This window comes from Archocentrus centrarchus, chromosome 3, assembly GCF_007364275.1.
Source record: "Archocentrus centrarchus isolate MPI-CPG fArcCen1 chromosome 3, fArcCen1, whole genome shotgun sequence".
Classification (NCBI taxonomy): domain Eukaryota; kingdom Metazoa; phylum Chordata; class Actinopteri; order Cichliformes; family Cichlidae; genus Archocentrus; species Archocentrus centrarchus.
In genome coordinates this window covers 7,438,615-7,464,027 of record NC_044348.1, presented here as the reverse complement: position 1 = coordinate 7,464,027, position 25,413 = coordinate 7,438,615, and the positions used below count along the sequence as shown (strand labels likewise).

Genomic DNA, 25,413 nt, shown 5'->3' with positions numbered 1-25,413 from the left:
CGTGCAGTCTTATCGGTGCACAAGATAAAAAGGGTTCAGCTCAGGCTGCTGACTCAGAGCCAGAATTAACTTACTGATCTGGCAGTGGACTCCCTCAAAGCCGGGCTGGCACTTGCAGATGTACTCATTGAAAACATCTCCTCGTCTGGTCGGAGCGATGACCTCGCAGGACCCGTCGTTCTTACACGGGTTGGGACTGCAAGGTCCTGAGGATGTAAAAAAGAAAGGCATTAGTCTCAGTCCACGCTTCACCACGCTTTCCCACCAGAATCTTCCTTTTCAGCTCTACCTGTCTCTGTCAGGTTACAGGTGTCTCCACCAAAGCCATCCGCACAGATACAGATGAAGGGATCCTCTCCTACCCCCGTCACGCATGTTGCTCCATTGTAACAGTGATTTACCTCACAGTAGTCCCCTGAGTGAAAGAGAGTCAAAGAAGCGCAGTGTAGCAGTTACTAATAATCGACCAACTATTAACACAGCCGCTGCACATGCATTTTGACTCATTTTGGTGTATTTAATTTGCTTTGGATCTTCTTTGGACAGTAGCTGAACACTGCAGCCTCAGGCCACAGATTTAATGAATAAAATGCTTACATCCCACAATAAATGGAATAAAACAAAATAAACAATGACAGTATGTTGCTAAATTATTCCTGAAAGACATTTAAAGTTGTCTCTACCGTGTTAGTGTTAGATCTTCAGAAACACTGGAACTTTACAGGAAAAGAATCACTAAGACTGAGGCAGCAGATCCTGCGATGTCCAAATGGTCATTCTGAGAGATGCTCAGGTCTCCCAACTCAGTATAGCGCTATATCTCCCAGAGTTAAGTTATATTGCACATTTTGGTAAATGGTTGGGCGCGGTTATCAGGTGAAACTAAAGAGTACAAAAAGAGATCTGACATCTGTGTTGTTTGAGTTCCTGGCCTGTACAGAGCTGTTGCAGCTTTGGCTGGGAGGCACTGAGTCACACATCGCGCCTGGATTGAGTGAAATGATGGCGCAGACCTCAGTGGGAGTCATATGAGTCATAAAAGATCTGTCAAAATTACAAAACCTTTACCTCACTATGTTTGCTTTTTGTTATGTTTTTTTTTGGCCAGCCTATTGAGTCATCAGCAGGAGTCACCATTCAAACTGTGAGCAGCCCCAGGTGGAACAAACTTGCAGTCTGCTGGCATTTTGGTTGGCAGTGAGATCAAAACCTGTGTCTATTTTTTTTAAAAAACAGTACCACAAAAACAATGAGGCATAGAAGTATGATATTGGATAGAACTAAATAATTCACTAACACATCTGGCAACTGTTGTCAAACATGTTTAAAGTGGGTGGGGCAGCGTTGCTACTGAAATGACATTTCAGCACGGAAACAAATCAGAAAATAAGCACATAGCAAAATGGAAAATGTGATTCATTATAAAGTTTTATGTGGTTAAATTCTCAAGGAGTTCAACGTGAATAAATGCTGGAAAGTGTCTGAGGCTGCATGAGCTGGAAAACAGCTATTTCTGATACACAGCCACTGAAAATAACATCTCAGACCAGACCTAACACAACTTTATGAAGCCAGCAGAATGTGTCTGTGCAGGATTAGCCAGGTTTCACAGAAGCATGCGGCTCTTTCATTCATAACAAGTTACACAGCATGACGGTGCATCAGTTCATGGGTGGGACAGGAAATGCAGCACACCTGACAGGTGGGACTCTGAATGTATACAATCATCATGGCAGCAGGATACACTAAACAAAACAAAAAAAAAAGTAATATTTGCGTGCTGAGCTAAATTTAGGTGAGTGGACAGCTGGTTCGTGATGGCCCCAGACAAGAGCACAGATGGTGTTAATTTCCTTTCCATCTGCACCAGCTCCTTGTGAGTCCAGGCAGGTGTCCACGGGGACACGGGTGGAAGTGTGTCTGTGAGGTAATGACATTTCTAGAAGCACCAAACAAACAGGAGTTTCAAATCTTTTACAATAATCACTGCACGGAATAGAGCTTAGTAATAACAGAGTCTCACATGTAATAACAGAGTTGTCTCACATTTAATCACCTATTCTAGCAGGACAACAATGAGCGCACATTTAGGCCAATCATAGGTCTATACTGACTGCTTTCAGAGGGGAAAAACAGCATATATATATAAAAAAACAAAACTGAACACTAAATGAGACATGTAGGCTACTGGATTGAAATGTGACTCTTCAAACTGTTGCACATCTGCGCTTTTCTTTTCGCCCTACGTTATCGCTCATCAATAGACCTTGATTTATGTGAAAACCTAAAAGTAAAGGCGATCAAAGTAGGTCACTTCAAATGGGAAAAGGGGAAGAAAATGCCATGGAAAATCAATCAAACCGCTTTAAAGTGGCAGTGCCAAAGTGCCCTTAATGGAGTTTAGTGTTAGAAGCAGAGACCTGTCAACAAGTGAACTTTTGAGTTCTGCTTTACTGCAATAATCCGCTTTGATTCCTGTCGTTTGTCTAAAAGGAAACTTACCTGTGACTGAATACAGGCAAACCAGAAGAGCAAATGTTCCTACATACGCTGTAATTACATCTCCAGGACGTTTCATATTTGTTTAGCCTCACTTCGTCCCGCGGTTTGTTTGTCCGGAGCGACGCGCTGCTTTTAAACTTGAAAACTAATGCGGCTTTGAAATGCAGTCGGAAATATCGCAGTTCCGACTAAAACGCTGATGGAGGGCCCGGTGATAAATGAAGGAGCTGGGATTTTCGATAATACCCGAGTTAACGTCGTGTGACGTTATCTGGTGGGCGGAGAGCAGTGAGGAGGAAGCGGAGACAGAAGGAAGTTCATTCCCGGGAGTCTCCAGTTCTTTCCTTACTCCCTGTTGACTTCAGACTTACTTACTCCTACATTAAAAAAACAAAACAAAACTAAAAGTATTTCTGTGCTGTTGTGCTGGATTTAAATTTACTTCACCTATTCTAATATTATCTTACCAATTAAAGGCATTGTGCACTTCAATCTTTTTCTCACCATAAATCAGCTTTTATCTAAAATTAAATCAAAGCCATTGCAAGTCATCACTCAGTTTAATTACCTTTTATTCGACATCATAACGCACCCCAAACTCTTTGTGTCATAAGACAACCTGTTTTTTCGAGAGCATGTGAAGGCACCACTACCCCCTCCTCTGGCCCAGGTTGACAGGTTAGGCGGAGATTTGAATTAACCCCAAGGATTATATGCTGGTTATTTTCATAACACCATTCAAGGTGGAAACGCAAACACCATCAACCTACAGTACTGCACAAAAGTCTTGAAAATTTTGTTTCCATGGAGCCAGACTTTATACTACTTTTTTAAAGTGGGCTTGAGCAACAGTTCCACAGCTTTCTGAAGGTCTTTCAAGGTTTTTCTTTGGACATTGGCTGCTTTTTCACTCATTTTCAGGCCAGTCCTGGTACTTGACCATTTTTAGAGGAATTATTTTTTGTTTGTTTGTTAAGCAACTTAACACTGACCTATAAATTATTCAAGCATAAAAAAAGACACCCAACTCAAAGGATGAACCAGTGTTGTCTCTACACAAAACAGACAGCTTAGCAAAGAACCAACTTTAAATGGTATCTTTAGGCACTTTTGTTGGTAGCAGCCTGTCACAGAAACACATATAATTTGTTCCAATTTCTGACAGACATAAAACAGTATTTTCGCACCAACAAGGTGATTCCCAGAGAGCTATTAGCTGACAACTTGTCATATCTCAGCATGGTGTAAGGTGTGTCCTTATAAAAATTTGAGGAAACTGGACAAGTGGAGGACAAAGGAAGTTGCAGGACTAAAAATTATCTACAGCAGTTCAACAGTATCTGAAAGTCATGTCCTTAAAAAAATAGGAAGAAATCCAGCAAAGACCTGACACGGGACCTGAGAGATGCATCTGGCCCTTCAGCTGACCCATCTGCTGTTCACTGAAGCCTCATCAGAAATGGTCTCAGTGGAAGGGTGGATGTCAAGAAGCCATTCTTAAGGAAGGAAAACAGGGAGAAAAGGCTGAGGTATGCTAAATTACATAAGAACTGGACTGAAAATCAGTGGCAACAGGTCTAATGTAGTGATGAATCCAAATTTGTTGTCTGTATGTACAGAGGAGGTCAGGAGAGAGGTACAACAGTGAGTGTCTGCAGCTATCTGTAAAACCCAGTGGAGGCTCTGTCATGGTTTGGGACTGCATTTCAGCCAGTGATGTTGGAGATTTGGTCAAAACTGATGGAATTATGTACACAGAAAAGTACCATCAGATTTTGACCCACCATGCAATACCATCTGGAAAGTAAATGGCCCATTTTTCAGTTTGACAATGATCCCAAACACACTACCAATGCAGTAAAAGCATACCTGTGTAGAAAAACACACAATAGAACACTGTCAGTCATGGATTGGTCTCCCCAGAGCCCAAACCTCAAAATTATTGAAGCAGTGTGAGATCGTCTTGACAGAGAACTAAACAAAAGGCAGCCAACATCCAAAGAAGAGCTCTGAATGTCCTTCAAGAAGCCTGGAGAACTATTCCTGAACTATTCCTCATTTAAAGAAATGAGAAGAAAGCTGCCTCTGTGTTGAAGAATAAAGGTGGTCATACCAAATGTTAACATTCAAGCTCATTAGAACTGTAAAAACTCTGTTTTTGTCTTATATGCTGTATTTCCATGTATGTTTGCACATGTTTCAATAAACCTGTTGAAACCTATTCACCCATGTTCCCAAAGCAAAATATAAAGAAATGAGGGAGGACCCAAGTCTTCACAGTACTGTAGATTTAGGTGTAAACATACAATTAGAACATTTTATCATACTTCATTAACAGGCTGTTTTGTTGCCCCCAAAGAAACATGAAAACAGAGGGATTTAACAAGTTTGAATTAAATCCTCGTGGGAAAACTTGGCTGTTTGAGGACAAAGCAATCACATTACAGAGCTCAAAGTGATCCAAATCTGAGCCAACATCTTTCTTTGGTCATAAATACTGGCCATATTATGGGAAAATATATAACCGCTATTAATTTATTCATTTTCAAGTACTTGCAACAAAAGGCACTGAAAAAATGCAAACCAGTGGCTTTTTCTGTCTATACAAAAACTCAAATTAAAACTGTCAGTGGAATAGTTTACAATAGAGATACTATTATGTTTTCCCACTGTGAAGCCAGACATAACTAACTGTAATTTTGTTATGATTTAACTATGAATGACTGGTTCAGTGCTTCGTTGTCTGTTGAATTCATGGACACTACAAGAAGATTACACTCTGTCTCCATCTCGTGGAGATTAAGCTGCAATTGCAGCATCTAACAAGAGTCATTCCAAAGATCGGATCAGTAACACAACATATGTCTCAGAAGCTAAGATCTTGTACGTGCTTACATGTCAGCCCCTACAGAGACGTTTAGAAGAAATTATGTCCATAAAGCATAGGTGTAATTTACCCTGGAGGGATGGGGGATCATAGTGATGAATTAAAACTATTAACTGTTGTAGAACTTTAAGAATAACACGTCCTTATCTTTTTTTCACGGGGCTCTTTGACAGTAAAGGAAAAGTTATGTTTTCCAGTTATGTTGTCCTGTCACACTGACCTTACCTTTGGGGACGGTGTGACCTGTAAATAAGTTCAGTCCAGTCTACAATCCCCATTGTTTACTTAATAAATAAACGGTGCGAAGGTGGGTGCGACAGTCAACAATGCTGTAATAATTATCACGATATAATAGAGTTAAATTATGGAATATCAAATAACTGAAAACAAATATTCATGTTGTTAAAACTGGCAAAACTGGAGCACCAATGTGGAACCCAGAATTATGTTATCCACTAACAACAGCTAATTGCTAATGTTGCTAAAAGACTGAGACATGCGCAGATGAAACTTTATATAACGGTTTCAGCTCACGTTTCCGTCACGTTCAGCAGGGACTGCAATGGCTTTATATCAGACACACTGAACACTAATCTGTAGCCACAGAAAATCATATAAAAACTGTTAAATATAGCTAGAGATGGTGACTGAACGCGTTTTTTTTAGCCTAATATGTGAGAAATACGGAAAATTACGGCTCTGAAGGGGCGTGTAAAGTTACCGGCCTTAAACGTCATCGCGGTTTCATCCAATGGAGGCTCTGGCATGCAAATGACAGATTCTTCTAGGAAGTGGGATGTCTGGTCTGCAGTCGTCGCTTCAGCTATCTTCGGTTCTTGAAGCAGAGGGCGAGCTGCACATCAGGCTGTCATGCTTTAGATACACACCAAGCAAACAAATGAAAAGCTGCGAAAATAAATAAGGCCCGTCGCTTTGAAGGAGCAGGTAGCTGACTCATAGTTCCCGGCTGAAGACGGTAAGGACGCCGAAGCTGCGAACTGTTGTGTCTGGTTGGTCCTCAAGTGATGCTGCACCATTAAATCGATTATTAACGGCAGAAATGCGGGTCGTTTAAAAACATGTATGTTCCGTTGCTTTTTTTTAAAGGAGTAAGGCATTTATATATATATATATAAAAAACAAACTAAGCAGGTTGAAGCAGGGTTTTAATGTGAAGCTACTGCGGTAAATACTGGGTGGGTGGGTGGCTAATTCTTCCGAAAAGGCGACGCGGTGTTCATTTTCAGAATCGGGACAAGCGAGTATTGGGAGGAGGACCGTTGGCCTGGCTGAGGGTGTTTGACCTCAGCTGTTATCTTCCAGAAATGCCCGTGTTTCTGCCCGTGCTTGTTGTGAGTCGTGACAACGAAGAAAGAGCTAAATTAAACACGCCATCTCTTGGCTTTAGCTATATTTATGTGTCACATCTACTCTGGTTTCCAGTGGGTGAGGCGGGTATTAGCGGGGTTATTTAATGAAGCTAATGTTACCCAGCTAGGTTTTTTTTTCTGGAAGTGTCTCTTTGGTGCTCAGTTTATTTACATGTGATGCTTGTATTTACACGTTACTTATAGAAGACTGAGGCCAAAGCCTTTTCGTGGGTGATAGATTCAGATTTTCTTAAACCTGTCAGATATTAACAGTTGGTTATGGCTATTGCAACAGGAACATGCTAGAAAATAAGTACACAAAGTCTCTTGAGGTCATTGATGTTTTCAAGAGGACTGAATGAGCTAGAGATGTAGTTACCTCTGAACACCAGTCAAAACTAAATTATTAGGAAAAGTGTGTAATTTTTGAACAGTGCTGTGAGTCATTTAGTTCCAACTTTTATCTCTGTTTAGGGAAAACCTTTATTGTTTTGTTTCTATGCAGTGAAGATCTTAGATCTTTTTGTGTGTTTGTTTTTTGTGTGCATTTCAGGTCTGACCACATCACTGTGACTTCACATTTTTGGACCTTTGGAACAAGTTTTAATTCGAGGCGAACTTGAACATAAAATGTAAGTAGATTTTTTTTTTTTTTTTGCATTCTTCAGTTTCACCTATGCATTATATTTCACACTTTCCATTTATGACAGTTTGATGAGGCTGCCTGGTAACATAACAAACATTTGCACTGCGCACAGTCATGAATCAGGACTTCCTTTTTCTTTGAGATAGAAGAGTGTGGCTCCTCTGTACCCTTTATAGTTCCTGTTTTGTTTATCTGTAAATTCACACCTGCAATAATTTTGTTAATGCTGTGACTGTTAATAAATGTGGTAAAATGCATGCTGTACTGATGCATTACTTTGGGAGTAATGATAGAAATCAGTGTCTGCTACATGTAATGATTTATTTAAAGCAACATCAGCACCTCAATCTTCTACGTGGCAAGGCTTCCTATTGGCATAGTTTAACCTGTAATGTAATTACTGCGAGTGTATTAAATAACCAGGTCTGTGTTATCTGACTGTGCTTTATCTGAGCTGCTTTTAGTCTATAGTCCCAAAGATCTGCTGTGACAGGACACCAGAGGACTATTTAAATAATCTCTTTTTTTAAAATCTGATCTCAACCCCAAGAACCCCACAAAACATCTAATTCAGTTCTTCATTTGTTGGCTGCTTTTGTTTTCCAGAACAATCATGAGCACCCACGAAGCCGACGTAAACACCATCTCTCCTGAGATGCCGGCAATGTTTGACGGCATGAAGCTGGCGGCCGTGGCCACGGTGCTTTACATCATTGTACGCTGCTTGAACCTCAAGAGTCCCACAGCGCCCCCAGACCTCATCTACCAGGACACGCCGCTCAACCGCTTCCTTCTCAAGTCCTGCCCTCAGCTGACCAAAGAGTGAGTTTCGTTCTCAGCTCTCTGTGTCTGTCTCTTCAGAGGTTGCCGTGGCAACGGTGCAGCAGCGAAGGTAGCGGTTTGTCTGGCGGCGGTCCCAGCTGTCGTCAGTGTTCCTGAGTGTGCCACGCTTCTGTACCAGAGCTTTCCTGTTGGCTGTTGCGTGAATTAAACATGAGGCTGTATTTTGGGGGTTATCACAAAGGTACACTGGGTTTGTTGCACTTGCATTATGAATAAAGGTTCCATTCACTGCAGGCCAAGAGGATTTGCGTTTATGATGATGCTAGTCTCCCCTTCAGGGTAACTATGATGTCTGCTATAATTTGAATGTTTTGTCTGAGTTTAAAATAACTGATGCAAAGTAGTGGTTGCTGGAACAGAACAAGGCTCAAACTTATTGGAATTTTGCTGGAAAAGCACTCCCTGAAGTTTGCGTTGTAGATTCAGTTACATTTCTTTAATGAGCATCTCTCCATGTCTGACACTCAACAGGAACTCTCAGCTTCATAGGGCAATTCTCTCGAAGCACCCTCGAGTGTCAGCTTACATAACTGATGGTTACTGAGCCCTTCGCCTTTCAGCTGCGGCGTCATTGAATCATAAGGCTGCGCTGATGTTTACATCTGTATCTAGTTTATCATTCCCTCCTGAACAGCCATGTTGTGCTGAGCATATGGAGACATATGTCCCAAACTGTAGCTATCAGAGTCTCAGAACATGTCTACATTGTTCTTCGTTGTTGTGAAGTCACATTTGTAACTCGTGATATCCTGTGGTGTTGCATAATGAATCAATCACACAGTGAAAGCATAAGAGGGGTGATGTGAGGTGAACAGAGTCCACAGCATTTTGTTCAGGCGTGTTTGGGGTCAGTTTTATAGGGTTTTGGATAACAGACAAGATGACAGGGAGCACGCTACTTTTTATTATTTTATTATTTGACATGAGTCACAATCTGATTTGCCTCAGCTGGTCCAGGATATTGCGAAACATTGTAGAGCTTGTTTTGTTAAGTTTTAAATGTTGCATGTTTTCATTTATGGTTGACTGTTTTTAGCATTATTATTTGCAAACTGCAAGTACAAATGTTTTCAACTGTTGTTAGCAGAACAACAGTTGAAATACTCTTTCAATCAAGCAGCAGAACCTCTTATGTACATACTTCTGTTTTAGGTTAAAAATAGACTTATTAAAATGATTGCTCAAACTTTTTTTTTTTAAGCACTGTTTAAAATTTTCTGTTTATTTTAGTGTGCTTCCTGTCCACATTACACCAATGAGGTCATCCTCATGTAGTGTAGTCTTATATTAAGCCAGAGTACCTTCTAGAAATGTGTGGTTATCCTTTAACTACAGTGCACCCTGGAGGTGATTACTGCCATTCAGTGATAATGTAGTGTGTTTTTGACTGACAGTTCTCTTAAGTAAGACTGTAACTGTTAATGCAATAATTGTTGGAGCCATTGTAAAAGTTGAGGAAACATAAGTTCAAAGGGCTTATGTAACTGTTGGTGTAACTGAAGCCTTGAGTGCCTTGCAGTCACTGACCATCGTCGTGTTTAGGGCTGTACTGTACACACTGCAGCTGTGCTTTAGAGTTATGCTGGTTTTGTTTATCTGATTTAGCTCACTGGTGAGATTAGTGTCAGCAAATGTAGCAGATATTCCACACATGTTTTTATATAACTGAAGAAGAGTGAGAGAAAGCGACTTGAATGTTTGGTTATGTCATTAACAAATGCTCAACCAGCCTGATTTTCACTGATGCAAGACAGTGTATGGAAATGCAATCTATTGAATAATATTTTATTATGTTTTTTTAATGTGAGGTAATCACGTTAAATGGCTGCAACAGTATATGAAGAGCAGGGTGTTTTGGCTGTTCCTCCTGGCAGCTCTTACTGTTACATGTTTATACCTAAAATTTGATCTATAATACTTGATGGAACAGGCAGTTGCAGTGGTATCTTGGAAGACGTTTCACTGTGTTAGTTCACACTATTTTGCTCTCAGTGTGGAGATACGATGATGATTCATGATAATGCCTAGTGTCTCAAAGGAATGTTACATAATCTAAAGACTTGACTCCTACAGTTAACTCCTACAGAAGTGTCACTGGAATACAAGTATTTGTTCTGTGAATAACTTTGCAAAACATAGCAACAGACTAATGAAATGTTGTGTATTGGATGCATAGCAATCTTTAAACAGCTTCAACAGAAATGGGACTTTTTATGCAGACTCTGTGCTGGAAAGTTCTGTCTCTGTCATAAGCCAGCAATGCAAAAGGCATGTGCTTAAGATAACACTGTGTTGATATCATTTCTAGGCATTTTCTCTGTCCTTGTTCTGAGAACATTAGGCTTATGGCTCATATTTCTAGATCAGATTTAACAAACGAATGCATTTTTGTGTTTTCCAGGTACATTCCTCCGTTACTGTGGGGTAAGAGCGGTCACCTCCAGACAGCACTGTATGGTAAACTTGGTCGGGTGAGCTCACCTCACCCAAGTGGAATCAGAAAATATTTACCCATGCAGGACGGAGCTACTGCGACCTTCGACCTCTTCGAGCCACTGGGGACCCATCGGACAGGAGGTGATGCATTATACAGAATCTGCTTTTTATTAACCAGCATTTTTATGCAGTTGTTTGTACAGAACAGGGGCAAGAGAAAGCATGTGTTCTCTGTTGCCGGCTTTTTCACTAGTACCTACTTAGCTTGGCTCGATTCGGTTTTTAGGGTTTTCCATTAGGTGGTAGTGCCTGGTACGAGGTTTTTTTTTTTTTTTTTTTAATTTTTTAAAACTACCTACTCAGCCAAAGTTCCAAGCGAGCTGAGTGGAGCTGAAAATGTGACGGTAACAGACTACATGCTACTGATTGGCCAGGGAGTGACATCACTAGATGAGTCATAAAATCGACTTCTTCACAAGAATCAAGCTTTGCTGAGTTGAGCCGAGTAGGTACTTGGGAAAGAGGCGTTGGACATTAAACATTCATCTCAACTACAGATGAGCACCATATTACAGTACTGCTTGAGTTCAGCAATTCTTAGGATGCCAGGTGTGGAGAGCTCTCATAAGATCTCTGTGTAGGTTCTCAGTCATCCAGGTCATAGTAGTCTCTAGAGCAGGGGTGCCCAATACGTCGATCGCAATCTACTGGTTGATTGCAAGAGGAATGCAGGTAGATCGCACGGAACCCCCAGTGGAGTTGGGGGAAAAAATGTAGATCGCACGTCTCTGGAGCTTGGAGCACGGCATTAAAAGAAGTAGTTTATCATCCATCTTCTATCATCCATCCGTTTCGTTACCACCCTACTCAGGCGCATTTAACCACGCTAGCTTTGCTAGTTGCTTGCAAGCTGAAAAAGTGGCACCCCTGCTCTAGAGCTTGAAAAAAAGGCGACTGGACTTCTTTAAATTTCTTGAAGACGTTTTACCTCTCATCGAAAGGCTTCTTCAGTTCTCATACCAAAAGGTGGAGAGACCCAGGTATTTAAACCCCAGTGCGGTTGTCCCTTGGAGGTGGTTGTGACCCACTATTGTTCATATGGATAATCACATGCGCTAAGATGTGAAAGAAGGCATGGGTCACCACAAACAGTGGTTTTGGGTGAAACCAATGTGGGACTTCGCCCCATTCTATCAAGTGACCCATTGAGGTCACCTCAAGAAAGGTGTGAATGGGGGTTGAGGCATCTAGGAAGGGAGCTCAGGACTGCATTATAGACGGGGGAAAGTTGATGGCGTAATCCACCCCCCTCCTCCTCGGTGGTGATCGCCTGGTGTTTAAAGCGTTAAATACCTGGTTCTCTCCACCTTTTGGTTTGAGAACTGAAGAAGCCTTTCGATGAGCGGTAAAACGTCTTCAAGAAATTTAAAGAAGTCTAGTTGCCTTTTTTTTTTTTCAAGCTCCAGAGCGTCTCATAAGATCATTTCGCAGCATCGGAGGTTTGGGTTAACCCAAACCTTAAGTCTAGTTTAATTTGTATCCAAGTTTAGCTCCTGAATTCAGTGAGTTTTTGTTGGTGTCGTCAGCCTTCTGAGTCATAAATTTGTCCATCTCTACTGTGTGAATGTTTACATGATGTGCTACAAGGGTGAACACTTTTTCTTGTCCCTGTACTTAGCTAGTTGGATCTTTACTGTCATGAAAAACATTGAAATCTCATATATTCTAGTTCTTAGTTGAATATTGTAATTCTGTTTCTTTACATTGTAATTCTACTGCTGCTACTTCTGTCTAGTCTGTTCATGCTACACCTAATGAGTGTTTGTCAGTCCTGGACGAGGGATCCCTCCTCTGCTGATCTTCATGAGGTTTCTCCCATTTTGTTGTTCCTGATAAATTTCTTCTTTATTAAATTCAAAGATCAGGATTAGATAGAGGGTGTCACAAGACACATTTGCCCTTGAGGGTTTATATATAGAGCATATAGGCTACATTAGGGGAAAAAAAAAAAAGGTTTGACCTAAAATGTTTGGAGAATAAAGAAAATATTTGCCAGAGCTATCATGGCCAACTTTGGTTATTTGTGCCAGGTTGTGCATGTCAGCTAATAAAACAAGCTGTTTTTACTGAATTATGGTTCTTTAAATCAGGCATAAGATGTGTGTAATGCAGTTGTGTGGGGGACTGTTTAAAAGATGGATGTGTTTCAATGAAGGCTTCAGCTGAATGCTGATCCAGTCAAATTAATTCTGATCTGTTAGTCCTCTCAGAAAGCTTAAGCCTCACATGACATTTGGTTCCCAACAAAAGTAGTGTTTCTATTTCCATTCTGTTTGGAAAAGCTATAAATGACAGCCTCATCCTTTATCGGATCGGCTGCTGGGCTTTGCTCTGCTCCTTTTGTTATGGTGATTTTTTTTGTTTCGGAGAGTAACATGCTCTCCTTTTTATCTTTGCTTACATATTTCTCACTTGCAAATATTGCCCTGATCCATCTGCCTGTTGAACCAGATGACATCACCATGGTGATATGCCCTGGTATTGGTAACCATAGTGAGAAGCACTACATCCGGACCTTTGTGGATTATGCACAGAAGGATGGTTATCGTTGTGCTGTGCTGAATCACCTGGGAGCTCTTCCCAACATCGAGCTCACCTCTCCACGCATGTTCACTTATGGTAAGACCAATGAGCCATCTCAAAAACTTTTTGTTGGTGTTGGATGTTTTATATAAGTGTTGCGCTCAGTGTATGTACAGTTTATGCCTGTGGACCAAAAGCCAAAAATAATTTGGTGTTATCGGGAGTGCTACATCATCACTTTCCCCTCAGCCTCATCCAATTGTTAATTGTGGTTGAGACTTAAGCTATCCTCACCGAAATCCATTAAAAAGGGGTAAACATGGTGAAAGTAGTAGTTCAAAGCATCTCTGGTACATGTGTATACTTACGAACAGTTTACTTTGTTTCCTGATTGTACAACATAATTTCAGGGTAAAGGCTATATTGAGGAAGAATGTAAGGCTTTATCAAATGAGCACAATGAGACGTGCTGTTTAAAAAGGTCTCAGACTCAGATCTGTAACTCTGAATTAATACTTTGTCAGCCAGATGTACTGAACAGAGTAAAGCATCTTTGTATATGTATTGATTATAACACTATACCGTTTCATTTTACAGGGTGCACATGGGAATTTGCAGCCATGGTTGGCTACATTAAGCGGGCATATCCTAACACCCAGCTCATTGTTGTGGGCTTCAGCCTGGGTGGAAACATCGTTTGTAAGTTCCTGGGGGAGAACAGGACTAACCAGGAGCGAGTGCTGTGCTGCGTCAGCGTTTGTCAGGGGTACAGCGCGCTGAGGTGGGTTGCTGTGGTCTCTTCTCTTAATTACATGCATTGTTTTGTCAAACCCGCTTTGTAATACTGGCACTGATGCGCACAAATTTCTAAATATAAATTAAGCTTAGAATAATTCCACAAAATGAAGAGTGCTTGCAGAATATAATCACTGTTATCCGCTACAAAGCAACTACATTTAGCTATTTGGCCATTCAGTTATTCCGTTTACCATAATAATCTTAGTTGATGGATTAGATTAGAAAAAGCTTCCACTTTGAGGATCTTTTTTCAAATGTAAGGGACAAGACAAACAGTTATAAACCTGAGTGCGGCTTACTGCTCTGCACTACTTCATTCACTTACCACAGTTTGCTCTAGATTTTTACTATATACAATTTTGTACTGTATTCATATCCTTTGCTAAAGTAGAAGTACTAACACCACAATCTAGAAGTCCTACAGCTGATGGATATTTTCAGTATCTTGTCTTCTAATCAGTTTGTTTAGTTTATAAAAAAAATGAGAAACTATTGAGTTGTGTCATCACAAATGCTGTGTACATTTAACAAAACAGCACATTAACATTAAGCTTTTTAAAAAATTTTGTGTATATATATATACATATATAATATATAATATATATATATATATAATATATATAATATATATTATATATATATATATATATATATATATATATATATATATATATATATATATATAAAATATGCAGACAGCATCTCTTGGCAGACTTGACAGGCCGGGTCTATTAAAGTTTAAGTGTAGACAGCATGGGAGGGGTGTGTGTCCAGATTGGCCTTTTGTGAAATTGGTTTTGCAGTAATTTTTTTTTTCTCCCATTTTGTTTTTCTATAATTAATTTTCATTTAAAAATCTGTTTCCAAACGTAAGCTGACCCTCCTGTCAGTGTTCCTTGAGAGCTGAAGCTGTACAGTGATCAGCTACAATATTAAAACCACCTGCCTAATATTCTGTAGGTTCCCTTCGCGCCACCAACAGCTCAGACCTGTCGGGACATGGGACCCTTGGCGTGTCCTGTGGGGTCTGGCACCCGGACGTTGGCCTCGGATCATTTGGGCTTTGCGGGGTGGGTCGATTGGATTGAGATCGAGGGAATTTGGAAGCTGGGTCAACGCCTTGGCTCTTTTTGTTTGGGGGTGTTAGGGTTCCTTGAGCAATCCCTGAGAAGTTTTTGCAGTATGGCGCAGCGCATTGTCCGGCTGGGGGTGGCCACTACCATCAAGGAGTACCGTAGCCTCGAGTTGGTTGTGCTTGGGCTGCAACAATGTTTAGGTGGGTGGTAAAGTACGTGTCCTAGTATCAACCGCATGAATACCAGGACCCAGGGTTTGCATTGCAGCTTTTATACTGTTGCCTAATGTTTTAATGTTGTGGCTGATCGGTGTATATTCTTCTTAGATAATATAGTCTAAATAGAATCTATAATCTATAGTAATATCATTTCTAATCAACAGTTATCTGCCGAATCTGTTTTGCTTTCTTTGTCCCTGTCACTGACCTGCATATTGATGCCTGACACCATTGCTGCTCTCAGCCAGTGTGACTCTTTGTCCAGTGGATTACACAGGACATTCAGCCTGTTGTTTGGATTGTAGACAGTCTGCACAAAGCCAACTCCCTGTGTGTTTGCCTCTCCTTCTCTCTCAGAGCCCAGGAAACATTCCTGCAGTGGGATCAGTTCAGGCGCTTCTACAACTTTCTCATGGCCGACAACATGAAGAAAATCATCCTCTCACACAGGTATCACTGTTGCCCTTCCTCAAATTTCAGTGAAGATTGTGTGCCTACAGTTTCCCATCACTGAAAAGCTTAATGCACATATTTAGTATTTTGGCAGAGAAATTTTATGGTGTTTGCCAAAGAGTGATTTCATCACACAGCTCGGGTCAGTAATCTAACCTCCTAATTTACTTTTACATAAAACTGTAGCTTAACCTTTAGATGCATCAAAGCCACTCTGGGTTCATTTTGATAATGGTCATTTTTGCAGATCTGAGTAGGTTGAACAAGCTGAAACGGTACCTTCCTCCTGCCTCTCTTGCTCCGGTAAAGCTATAAGCCCTCCCCAGTGCATGCTGGTCCTACACCTGCCTAACTACCTATATAGGCTGAGGTGTCTGTAGCACTGCCTTTATAAAAACAAATATAAAGCTAAATAAATTAACTTAAAAAAAAATAAGTAAATAAAAAGCTAAATGAGCTAAATAAGTAACTAGTAAATCGCCTAATAAAAATAAACATCTAAAGTAATCAAACTTTCAACTGATTCTGATTACTAAACTACAAATCAATGAATAGCTCTTCATTACTGTTTGTAATAGAGGTAATGGTTATTGCATAGCTGATAGTTATCGGTATTAAATAATTCATTGCTAAAAGTTGGCATATATGTTTATAATTGTATTCACATGTATGTTATAGGCACAGTCTGTTTGGAGGAAATTCGATAAAAATGATAGATGCTGATCTGAGTCGTCTCTACACAGCGACATCGCTCATGCAGATCGACGACAACATCATGAGGTGTGTGCTTTAGTTTAGTTTACTGCAGCTCTTCTGTGTTCTTGTTACTTACAGTAACGTCAGTCCTTTTTGTCAGTGCAGAGAATCTGAAATGTCAGGTGTTCTTATCATTTCTCCCAAACTCTAAGGGTTAAGGACTGAGTAATAACGCTTCCTTCTTTTGGGTTTCAACAGAAAATTCCACGGCCACCGCTCTCTCAAAGAGTACTATGAGAAAGAGAGTTGTGTACATTATATTCACAATGTAAGAAGTGCTTTTGCATACCTCTCACATAATGCTGTCTTTCTCTTTTTGGTCTGTTTGTGTATTTGTTTGATGGATGACATTTTATTCTTAAATTTCCAGGTCAATGTGCCACTGCTGTTAGTGAACTCTGCAGATGACCCTCTGGTTCATGACACACTGCTTAACATCCCGCGCACACTAGCAGGTAATTACCAAAATGTTGCATAGCAACAGCAGCTGCACTAAAAATATATATTTTTCATTGCCTTCAGTTTACCGTCTAAGAGAGCACACTTTGGATTAAATGGTTCGTGTAGATCAGGGTCAACTTGTTGTCATACTGTGTGGCTGCGGTAGCTGCCAAGAAATCTTACCTTAAATGAAATCCTGCTGTAAAATTGTCTTAGTTTTAGAAGTAAATAATTGTATTTTTTTCGTAAAAACTGACCTTTGCAGAAAGAAATTGTCTCATAAATTATTGCTCACCACAGTTCAGAGTAAACTTGTGGCCTTTTTGGCAACTCCACATCAGAATGTGTTTCACTGCTAAAAAGTGCTGCTCAAATTAGTGTACTGCTCAAAAAGAAAGCTGAAGATAAATAAAAGGTTGGTTTCAATTTAAAAAAGTAAAATTATAGAATGCCTTTTATTGTCATTATACAGGATGTACAATGAGATAGGATTATCTTACAGAACTTTATACAGCATGTCTGACTTTGAGTAACACATTATGTGGAATATTAAAAAAACAGCTTTTTATATTTTCCACAGTTCTGAAAAATACTAAAAAGCACCTTTTAATAATTAATGTCTGCAGACAGATCATGGAAAACCTTTACAGTTGACCCTCTATGAATTCATACAAAAGACTTATGTCTTTAAAAACTGGCTTCAGCTGAATCCCAGATTTTTATTTACTTATTTTCATGACTGCAGTCTCATGCAGGTCTGGTGAGCAGGCTTCCAACTCCAACCAGGACAGGGTGGGGCACAGAGCCTGTGACTAATGTTTTCTGATATGTGTGGCAACAGCTGTAAGACATAAATATAAGACAGTGTTTCTCTGTTTGGCTAAAGGGAGTTCACTGATTACCAAAAAAAAAGAGATTTTATCCTGTAATATACGGTGTAGTGAGGTTGAACTTTAATAAGTAAACATATACTGGGAACTCTGACTGGCTGAACATGACACAGTGTCTGTCAAGCCTCCATTCTCCTCACCCTGTGCTATTTTTTAACTTACTGACTACTTTAACTATACTGGAAAAGGAAAATTGCTCGCACACATGTCTGAGTGGATCAGTCCTGACTGAAAGTAAATGGTACTCTTTCCTACGTGTCTCCAGAGAGCAACACTTACAGAAAAGTGGATTAGCTGTCCGTTTGACCTAAAATGTGATACAGTGGCCCAGACACGTGACTGCCATCAAAGGACTGACAGAAATACACTTACTGTGTTGGTGCTGAAATTAGCTCAGACTAGAAGTGTTTGATAACGGTTTTCAGCTTACTGTTAAGTAAGACTGCTAAAGCATAAAGGACATACTGACATGGACAAAAATTGCTGGTGCCTTTCCATTAAAGAAAGGAAAAACCCAAAATGGTCACTGAAATAACTTTAAACTGACAAAACTAATAATAAATAAAAATTTACTGAAAAGTAACTCATGAAAATCAGACTTTGCTTTTGAATTGTGGTTCCAGAGAATTATTTTAAAAACAAACTAATGAAACTGATCTGGACCAAAATGATGGTACCCCTAGAAAAGACTGAAAATAAGTTGCCCACATGTTAAACTAAGGTGTGTCCTGTAATTAGCATCACAGGTGGCTTCTAGCTTGTAATCAGTCTTTTTATTTAAAGGGTGAAAAGTAGTCACTGCTGTTTGGTATCCAAACAGCAGTGACCGTGTCCAGTGTGTGCCACACTGGACACGGATCACAGAAAGCTAAGCAGAGAGCTGCCTCAGGAGATGAGAGAGATAATTATTGACAAGCATGTTAAAGGTAAAGGCTGTAAAGACCATCTCCAAACAGCTTGATGTTCCTGTGAGTACAGCTGCACATCTTAGTCAGAAGGTTAAGGTCCACAGGACTGCAGACAACCTCCCTGGACGCAGCCACAAGAGGAAAATTGATGAGAAATGAACTAGTTTTTATAAAACACTACTCAAGCACTCAAAGCACTTTATCCAACTCATTTGCACTCACCCATTCACATTCATATAAGCACTTTTTTCTACATCTAAGTGCTTTCTAGCTAGCATTCGCACACACACTCATACTCCAATGAATACATCAGGAGCAACTTGGGGTTCAGTATCTTGCCCATGGATACTTTGGCATGCAGGCTGGAGCAGCCAGGGATCGAACCACCAGTCCTCTGATTAGTAGAAGACCTGCTCTACCTCCTCAGTCACAGCCACCCCAAGTGACGAATAATACAAATAGTAACCAAAGAAATTAGAGGTGAACTCCGAGGTCGAGGTACATCAGTGTCAGATCGCATCATCCGTTGCTGTTTGAGCCAAAGTGGACTTAATGGAAGACCGAGGAGGGACACCATTGTTAAAAGCAAATCATAAAAAGCGAAACTGGAATTTGCCAAAATGCATATTGACAAGCCACAAAGCTTCTGTGAGAACGTCCTTTGGACAAATGAGACCAAACTGTCAGAAAGCTTTGACTCAGTTACAGGTCATTGTCCCCTAACAGAAAAATGACCCACAACACAAAAAGCTAAAACATTGTACTATTCTGAAATGTCCTTCCATGAGCCCTGATCTAAATCCTATTGAACATCTGTGGAAGGAGCTGAAACATGCAGTCTGGAGAGGTCACCCCTCAAACCTGAGACAGCTGGAGCAGTTTGCTCACAAGGAATGGGACAAAATACCTGTTGACAGGTGCAGAAGTCTCATTGAGAGTTACAGAATCACTTGATTGCAGTGATTGCTTAAGAAGGTTGTGCAACAAAATATGAAGTTAAGGGCACCATAATTTTTGTCCAGACCAGTTTCGTTAGTTTGTTTTCAAAATAATTCTGTTTGAACTACAATTTAGAAGCAATGTCTGATTTTCATGAGTTAATTTTCTGTACGTTTTTCTTTATTATTACTTTTGTCAGTTTCAAGTTATTTCAGTGATCATTGTGGGTTTTCCTTTCTTTAACAGAAGGGTACCAACAATTTTGTCCATGTCAGTGAAGGAAAGAAAACAAAGACTGGTCAGTGCTTCTTTATTGCACGGATGCAATGCATGCAAATGATAAGGTTTTGATGCTGTGCCAGGAAAAGAGGCACCATTATAATATTATTAAACAAAGTAAGATCGTGAAACTGATTTCTTACAGCAATGGCTCAGTAAGTTTAAAAAAACAACTACAAGCTGTTCTCCAGGCCTCTGTGTTCCAACCCGTCACTCAGCTCTTCGTGAGGCAGCTCTCCGTTTTGGACGAACACTCAGTTGTCCAAGGAAAGCTCAGCAGCTGTCATGAATAGTGCACAGTGTTAAAAGCCCAGTGGGATCTTAGTCACTAGTCTGCTGCATCAGGCTTCCTGAGTAACCCAGATAAGGCCAGGAGACCAAAGAGATCCAGGCCAGTCCTTTTCATGAAACCACAACCTGATTGTCCACTGCAGCAGCACTCTCCTGCAAACAGAGAGATGGCCCATTTTAAATTTCAGGCTTTATTTTTTACTATTATCATCATTAATACTGTTATGTTTAAAAACTACATGTCAACTAGACAATAACAAATGCCAAACACAAACTTAAACAATAAAGGAAGTTGCAGTCCTTCATATTTTATCAGGCAGCACAGCACTGATTACATGTGACGGATACAGAGATATTCAGGGTCATTTATTGTGATTGATATAAAATCAGTGTGAGTGGATCCAAAGCTACCTTTTGTAGCTATAGAGGCTATAGAAAACACAGGCGTTTCATCATGTCTCATCTCTTAAGGGGAGTTTTAAAGACTCAGTCCTGTCTTGTTAATGATTAACAGTTGTGTTGTTTTACCAAAAGTATGTGGACACAAATGTGCATGTAAATATTTTGGCTTAGTTCCCTTGTACAGACTGCAGTAAATGCCACAGAAAACAGACAGCACGGCAGTCTTTATTAAAAGGTGTCTGTGCTTAGAGAGGGATGGAAAATGGTGAATCTTTGAGTATTAAAAGGGGTTTTCCATTCTGGATGACAGTTTAGAGCACCAAAGTGTGAACTAAACCTTAGCACATTGAAGCTGATCTAATAACACTGATGTATTGCAGAGGCATGTCCACATAGTTTGGTTCTATTGTGGCAACCAAGCAGTAAAAGACTACGTGACAACCTGTGAGTCCTGTCAGTCAAGGCAAACCTGTCTCAAGTTATAATTATACAGTTCAATTTTTCATGATGGCCTCTAGGTTGAAAGGTTGTTTTGTTTTCTTCCATTTACTGAAGTGCCAGTTTTTCTACTAACTATGAGACAAATAGTCAGACTGTTATCTGCTTGAGTATGCAAAAACACCTTTACCAATCCCTGGCAAGCCCATTTTTGGGCATGTGTCCAGTGTTGGTTTTCAGATGCTGATTATTACACGCTGTGCAGAGTACAAAGTGCTAATTACCGTGTGCTGTGTCCTCCTCCAGCAAAGAAGCCGAATGTGATCTTTGCCCTGACACTTCACGGAGGCCACCTGGGTTTCTTTGAGGGTGCGGTGCTCTTCCCCCAGCCTCTCACCTGGATGGACAAAGTGATCGTAGGTTACGCCAATGCCATTTGTCAGTGGGAGAAACAGAAACCACCATGCCAAAGCAGCCACCTGAGTGAGGGCTCCTGCTTAGAGGAGAAAGCGTAAACCTCTGTATCTCTTACATTTGTTCATTACCTTTTCACCTCTTACCCTATCCAGCACCACTATCCCCACACTGCACTGAGGAGACACTTTAAACTGATCTCTTTTCTCTGCCTTCTCCTCTGGTGCTGCTCACCAGTTCCAGCCCACATTTCCCAGCCCTCCTTTATAACCACAGTCACCTTACAGTATGTGAACATACAAAACGAACTAACTGCCTTCGTGCTCTTTTCCGCGTTGAGGAGTCGGAGCAGAAGCGTTTTGGTTCTTTACATCTACACAATAATGACGCTTGGCTAAGTGAGCCATTGACCCAATGTGGCAGGTGATGAAGTCAAGCTGTCATTTAAAGGAAAGCAAGTACGCCACATTAGAGTTATCCGGTGAGAAACAAGAGCACACAAGAAGCCTCGTATTACATCAGAGAAGAACTACTGCAGTCGGTGCCCATTTATTGCACCTGTGAGAAGCTCACTGCTTATCACCGCCAAGGCCATATAGCCTAGTCTGCTGTCTTAACCAACCCTACCCGTTTAGTGTGTGTACGCGTGTGTTGCTCACGCCACCTGTGAGTGTGTCTGTGTGAGCCTGTGTAGACCCAGAGGTAAAGACCCATAATGGTGGTCTTTGGTTGGTCTGGTTTAAATTCTTTGTTCTTAGTACTTTGGCCCTAATATTGTCTGCTCTTTTCAGTGCGTTGCCATTTGTATTAGATGTACTGGAGAAATATTAAGTATTAAGATAGGATGGTACGCATCGTTTCCAGCTCATAACATCCTCCTGCACATGTGTTGGCACTTGAAAGTTTTCAGTGCTTAGCAGACATGACCAGGGATCAACGATCCATGTACATTCCCACAGTTGCATTCTGTCACTTTGATTCCAGCACTTTAAACCCTGCACACCACAATGTTTTCCCTCTTTTCTCCCTGATTTGTCAAAGTGCAGATATGAAGACTATTAATGAAGGGAGCGAGGATGATAACGGAAAGTTAGATGACTCAAATGTTCCCCATGTTGTCTGTCGTCAGTGTCTTTGAGCCCTCTTACTCTTTCTGTTGCCTTTGATCAGCTGCAGGTCCAGCTAAGACTCTGATATCCTTCTCTTATTGCACACATAACAGACCTACTGCCACTGCACTGAGGATCACACACCCACCTAGTTTGGTGCAAACATCTTAGTGCAATTTTGCATTTTCCAGCGGATGATGATGCGGTTTTGAAATGTTGAAAATTTTAGCCTCCTGATTGGCCAGCATGGTGCTACAAAGGGAAAGTTCAGCAGTGTGAAGCAGATTTTCATTTGTAGTAATCTGAGCTGTGAGGTTTGATGAGTAGGAGGGCTGAAGATACCAAAGCGAATCCAATATTTATTTTAGTCGCTTGTTTGTAAAATGTTTGTTTAATTGTAACAGTAGATGGAGAATGCTGCATGCAAGAAAGAAGATGGATTTTAATAGTAGGGAATATTTGTACTTCAGAGACTTTACTGGGAAAATCTTTTTCCCATTTTCTTGACTGCGCTGAGAGTAAAGGGTGTTGCAGCACGAACTGCTGAAAAAATGATCACAAACATTTTTGTGTTGAAATCATACTGCAAGACTGGGACCTGTGGACTTTTGAAACCCCTGATTTGAACTCAAACCTTGTTGTAAGGGCTCTAAGGAAGCTTCTTCCAAGGCAAAAGTCCAGCCAAGAAATGTGTAATCTAATCTAAAACCTGTAACTGAACACTGTGATGAGACGCATGGGTGGTTTGAAATAATTAAGTGATTGACAGCAGTGCATTTGTTAGGCTGCTTAGGCCACGGTTTGTGTGTCGTAATACCTGGTTGATAGTATTTGATAAGTAGACGTGTTGATTTGAGCGCCAGAAAGTCTGCCATATCAGGGTATAACAGTACTGAATGTCAATAGAAACATGTAAAGTAATGATATCAAATAATAAGAATTAAATATTATAGGTTAAGAATAAATGTATGCAGTCACAAAAGTTTATTTTTGACTTTAGAAATAGTTGCTCGGCTATCGGTAGTCCTATTTAAAGTGCTGTAGTCTGTTGCTCTTTTGCTCCTGGGGAATTTCATTATTACAATATGTAGAAATCCATTGTTTCCTGCGGTATAACTGCCTTAAACTTTAAGTATTCTGAGCAAATACTATGACATCCAGGTATTAATCTCACCAATGCTGGCTTGGCTAATGTGAAAAAAGGAAGTTCTAATCTAACTTCATCTCCTTTAACTCAGGGCATCTGCCAACACCAAGCACCAGTCTGGCACCAGTTTTCCTCTTCATTTGCCTCATTGAAGCTGTTTTAATGTACTGTAAGATAAAATGAGACACGCTGTGGCAGGAGGTCATCAGCCTGCCTTCAAAGTGGAAACATTACATTTTCTAACAGTGTTGGAAATGAAACTGTCTTTAATGTGATTGGTGACATAATCGTGTTTGGTGTTTCAGCCGGCCTGCCAACACCTTCTTTCTTTTTTTTTTTTTTTTGCCTCGAGCGGTCTTGAACCAGCATTGCTCAAACAACAAGTCACTGTTGCCATCTGTCGTCAGGGAAACCTAACTACAACTGCCAGTCTTCATGGCAAACATCCTGTCATCCACCCACAGTCCGATTATAGTTCACGGTTCACATAGTCCACAGCTCTCATTTAAAAATATGTGTACGGGGGGAATCGGGTGTGTTTTGGGTATATTCTGGCTCGATATTGATGACACCAGCAAAAACCCAGTTTCTGCAGTAAGAGCCATCTGTATTCATTTTTTTTTTTAAACAATATTTTTGCCTCTCCCCAACTTTGCACAAAAATGCAAGCTTGGGTGTATTATTTAGATGTATTTTTTTCTAGTTAATTATTTTGGGATATTTTTTGTTTGTTTTTGTATTTTGTATTGTTATGATGATTTGTGTTATCTGCTTGTGTAAATTCAGCAGAGCGTGAGTGTTAGGTAAACATGCAGTAGGCATATACTGTGTCATATCACCACCTCTGATTGACAAAAACCAAATTTTGTTCACGTTAATGCAAAATATCTCTATGAAGATGGTGTATATTAGAATATTTGAGGGACCAGGGATGAAAAATAAAGGCAATAACCAAACAAAAGGGATTCTCTTATTATTTCAACAATAATGTGGCAGTAAATGGTGTCAAAGTGTATTAGACCAAAACATGTCATATGCATTAGAATAATTTTCTCAATGATGTGGGATCTGAAATGTTATTTTACTGTATTGATAGCAGATTGTGTTCCTCTGTATTTATCCTAACCTCAGTGCTTCAAACATCAAGATTATGGGCTCATGTTTAATGGCTTGGAAACTAAATGGCTAAAATATCTCGAGCAAATTTAAATGTCCACAAAACCCAGGAAAAAAAAAAAACAAAAACTTGGATTGGACTAAACTTTGCTCGCTATTGTTTCATTCTAAAAATATTTTTAATCAGTGGAATCAGTGACTATCAGTACCAGGCAAATGGATGGGAACCCCCAGTGTGCTAACCTGCAGTTATCATTATACAGCTTTAATTTTGTGTTTACAGTTTTGCTGAATGAAGGCTAAGGGGGTGTGTTGGGACAACTAGAGGGGGCGCACATAGTCACACAGCATATGTACTCTGATACTGAACACTGGGTGTTTTTTGTTGAAGAAATACCAGTGGTGTGTGTGAACTAATTATGTGAGGAGATGTGCATATTGTGTTCCAAAATAAATTATTTTCTCAAAAGA

General features: G+C 40.2%; 2 protein-coding genes across 6 annotated transcripts in view; one reads left to right on the top strand and one right to left on the bottom strand.

Annotated features, from left to right (window-relative positions):
• LOC115778148 (EGF-like repeat and discoidin I-like domain-containing protein 3) overlaps positions 1–6,141 on the bottom strand; it is a 13,198-nt gene extending 7,057 nt beyond the window's left edge. Inside the window, exons 1-3 of one of the 4 annotated variants that reach the window (XM_030726200.1) lie at positions 6,111–6,141; positions 290–415; positions 75–206 (exon numbers count right to left, since the gene is read on the bottom strand). In XM_030726200.1, the coding sequence (XP_030582060.1) occupies positions 75–206; positions 290–415; positions 6,111–6,126 (274 nt within the window). In that variant the 5' untranslated portion in view covers positions 6,127–6,141. Of the gene's footprint in view, positions 1–74; positions 207–289; positions 416–2,502; positions 3,057–3,888; positions 3,940–6,110 lie in introns of those variants that run through there. The other 3 variants (XM_030726199.1, XM_030726198.1, XM_030726197.1) reach the window with 3 other exon arrangements.
• Positions 5,929–25,413, top strand: LOC115778149 (monoacylglycerol lipase ABHD2). Of its 2 annotated transcripts, none has more exons than XM_030726201.1 (11): positions 5,929–6,365; positions 7,313–7,391; positions 8,012–8,227; positions 10,650–10,825; positions 13,196–13,363; positions 13,865–14,048; positions 15,717–15,809; positions 16,491–16,592; positions 16,767–16,836; positions 16,939–17,023; positions 21,463–25,413. In XM_030726201.1, exons 3-11 carry the CDS (start codon positions 8,019–8,021, stop codon positions 21,669–21,671), a joined length of 1,296 nt encoding a protein of 431 aa, XP_030582061.1. In that variant the 5' UTR covers positions 5,929–6,365; positions 7,313–7,391; positions 8,012–8,018; the 3' UTR covers positions 21,672–25,413. The 2 variants fall into 2 exon arrangements, with proteins under 2 accessions (XP_030582061.1, XP_030582062.1); XM_030726202.1 differs by lacking the exon at positions 5,929–6,365 and adding an exon at positions 6,630–6,741.

Bases quoted from the DNA above. Each gene is read 5' to 3' on its own strand.
- LOC115778149 (XM_030726201.1), top strand. From the start codon at position 8,019: ATGAGCACCCACGAAGCCGACGTAAACACCATCTCTCCTGAGATGCCG. The intron at 14,049-15,716 runs GTGGGTTGCTGT...CTTCTCTCTCAG, and splicing joins CAGGGGTACAGCGCGCTGAG to AGCCCAGGAAACATTCCTGC. The intron at 16,837-16,938 runs GTAAGAAGTGCT...TTAAATTTCCAG, and splicing joins GTGTACATTATATTCACAAT to GTCAATGTGCCACTGCTGTT.